The sequence below is a fragment of the Lepus europaeus genome, chromosome 1, assembly GCF_033115175.1.
Source record: "Lepus europaeus isolate LE1 chromosome 1, mLepTim1.pri, whole genome shotgun sequence".
Lineage (NCBI taxonomy): Eukaryota > Metazoa > Chordata > Mammalia > Lagomorpha > Leporidae > Lepus > Lepus europaeus.
The window spans coordinates 4121753-4123100 of NC_084827.1; the positions used below are offsets into that span (position 1 = coordinate 4121753).

Genomic DNA, 1348 nt, shown 5'->3' on the forward strand with positions numbered 1-1348 from the left:
TTGCAAAAAGGTCAATTTTGAGCACAGAACTCATAAGAGTCACAAGCATTGTCATGAAGAGGTATCTTAGGCCACAGAAATATTAGAGATAATTAAAACAGTATATAAGTAAGGAATGTTATCTTAATTGGAAAAATATGCCTGAGGAAACAGATTTACTCACTAAAATTAGGGAAAGAGCATATACACCTGTAAGATTACTTTAGAAACAAATTACAAATTTTTTCCATTATAAGATGTTAAATTGTGTATGGATGCTACAAACTATAAATGATAAGATTATATGGGTGTAACTGATGATCGACTTGTTCCTGCAGGGGAGGGGTGTGTCCCATTAACTCTGCTGTTCAAGCACCTGTCAGGGACAATGACATCATTGAGTCACCAACAGCCTAAGTTCTATCTCCCCCAGTGGGGCCAGAAGACAGAGGGTTCCGCCCTGGGGCTGCAATGAGCACCAAACTCTTCTGTGTGGCCTTCAGCCTCCTGTGTGCAGGTGAGTGATGGTCACAGGTGGTCCTCCCTGGGATTCCCAACACCTCAATCCAACCCTCTTTCTTGGCACCACGTCACCAGGCTCCATCACTCTATACAGGACACACAGATGCTGTAATCACCCAGATCCCCAGACACAAGGTCACACAGACAGGAAAGAAGGTCACTCTGAGATGTCACCAGACTGACGACTACGACTATATGTACTGGTATCGGCAAGACCTGGGATCTGGGCTGAGGCTGATCTACTACTCACATGGTGTTGGCATCACGGAAAAAGGAGACGTCTCTGATGGGTACAACGTCTCCAGAACGAACACTAAGGACTTCTCCCTCACCCTGGTGTCAGCCACCACTTCCCAGACATCTGTGTACTTCTGTGCCAACTCTGAGTCCACAGCACTACACAGCTGCCTCCTGTCTGCACATAAAGGCTGCTCAGGACGATTGAGGTTTCCTGTGCACATGAAACCCAGCCCCACCTGCAAAGTCCCTGCTTCTGCGGGCGCCACAGGGTCCCTGCCAGCCAGGGGGTCTTCCTGCGTGGGCAGCGTGACCTTCATGCCGAGGCCCACCCCACGCTAGTCTCAGCCTCACTGGAAGTCACTGAACAGGCTTAGCTTGCTGGCTGTCTCTTTCCGCTCAGAGGAAGGAAAATCCACTGTTTGTTGAGAGTCATGATTCTATCGATAATCTCAAAGTCACCACATTATTGTCTCCCTCGTGGACTTCAGCGATTTCTTCATTTAGGCTCCTCTGTCCTCTATCACCGTCCAACTCATAGTCGTGAGCCCTACTCACACGGTCTCCGCTCCTGGCTGCCTCTGTGCTGAGACAACAGTCCTGGAAGGCC

General features: G+C 48.7%; 1 gene segment (V, D, J or C); it reads left to right on the forward strand.

Moving 5' to 3' along the window:
- Positions 1-450: 450 nt before the first annotated feature.
- Positions 451-1080, forward strand: LOC133761851 (T cell receptor beta variable 10-3-like). The segment is given in 2 exon segments: positions 451-496; positions 596-1080. Coding segments are annotated over 2 exon segments (531 nt in total).
- The last annotated feature ends 268 nt before the right edge of the window (positions 1081-1348 follow it).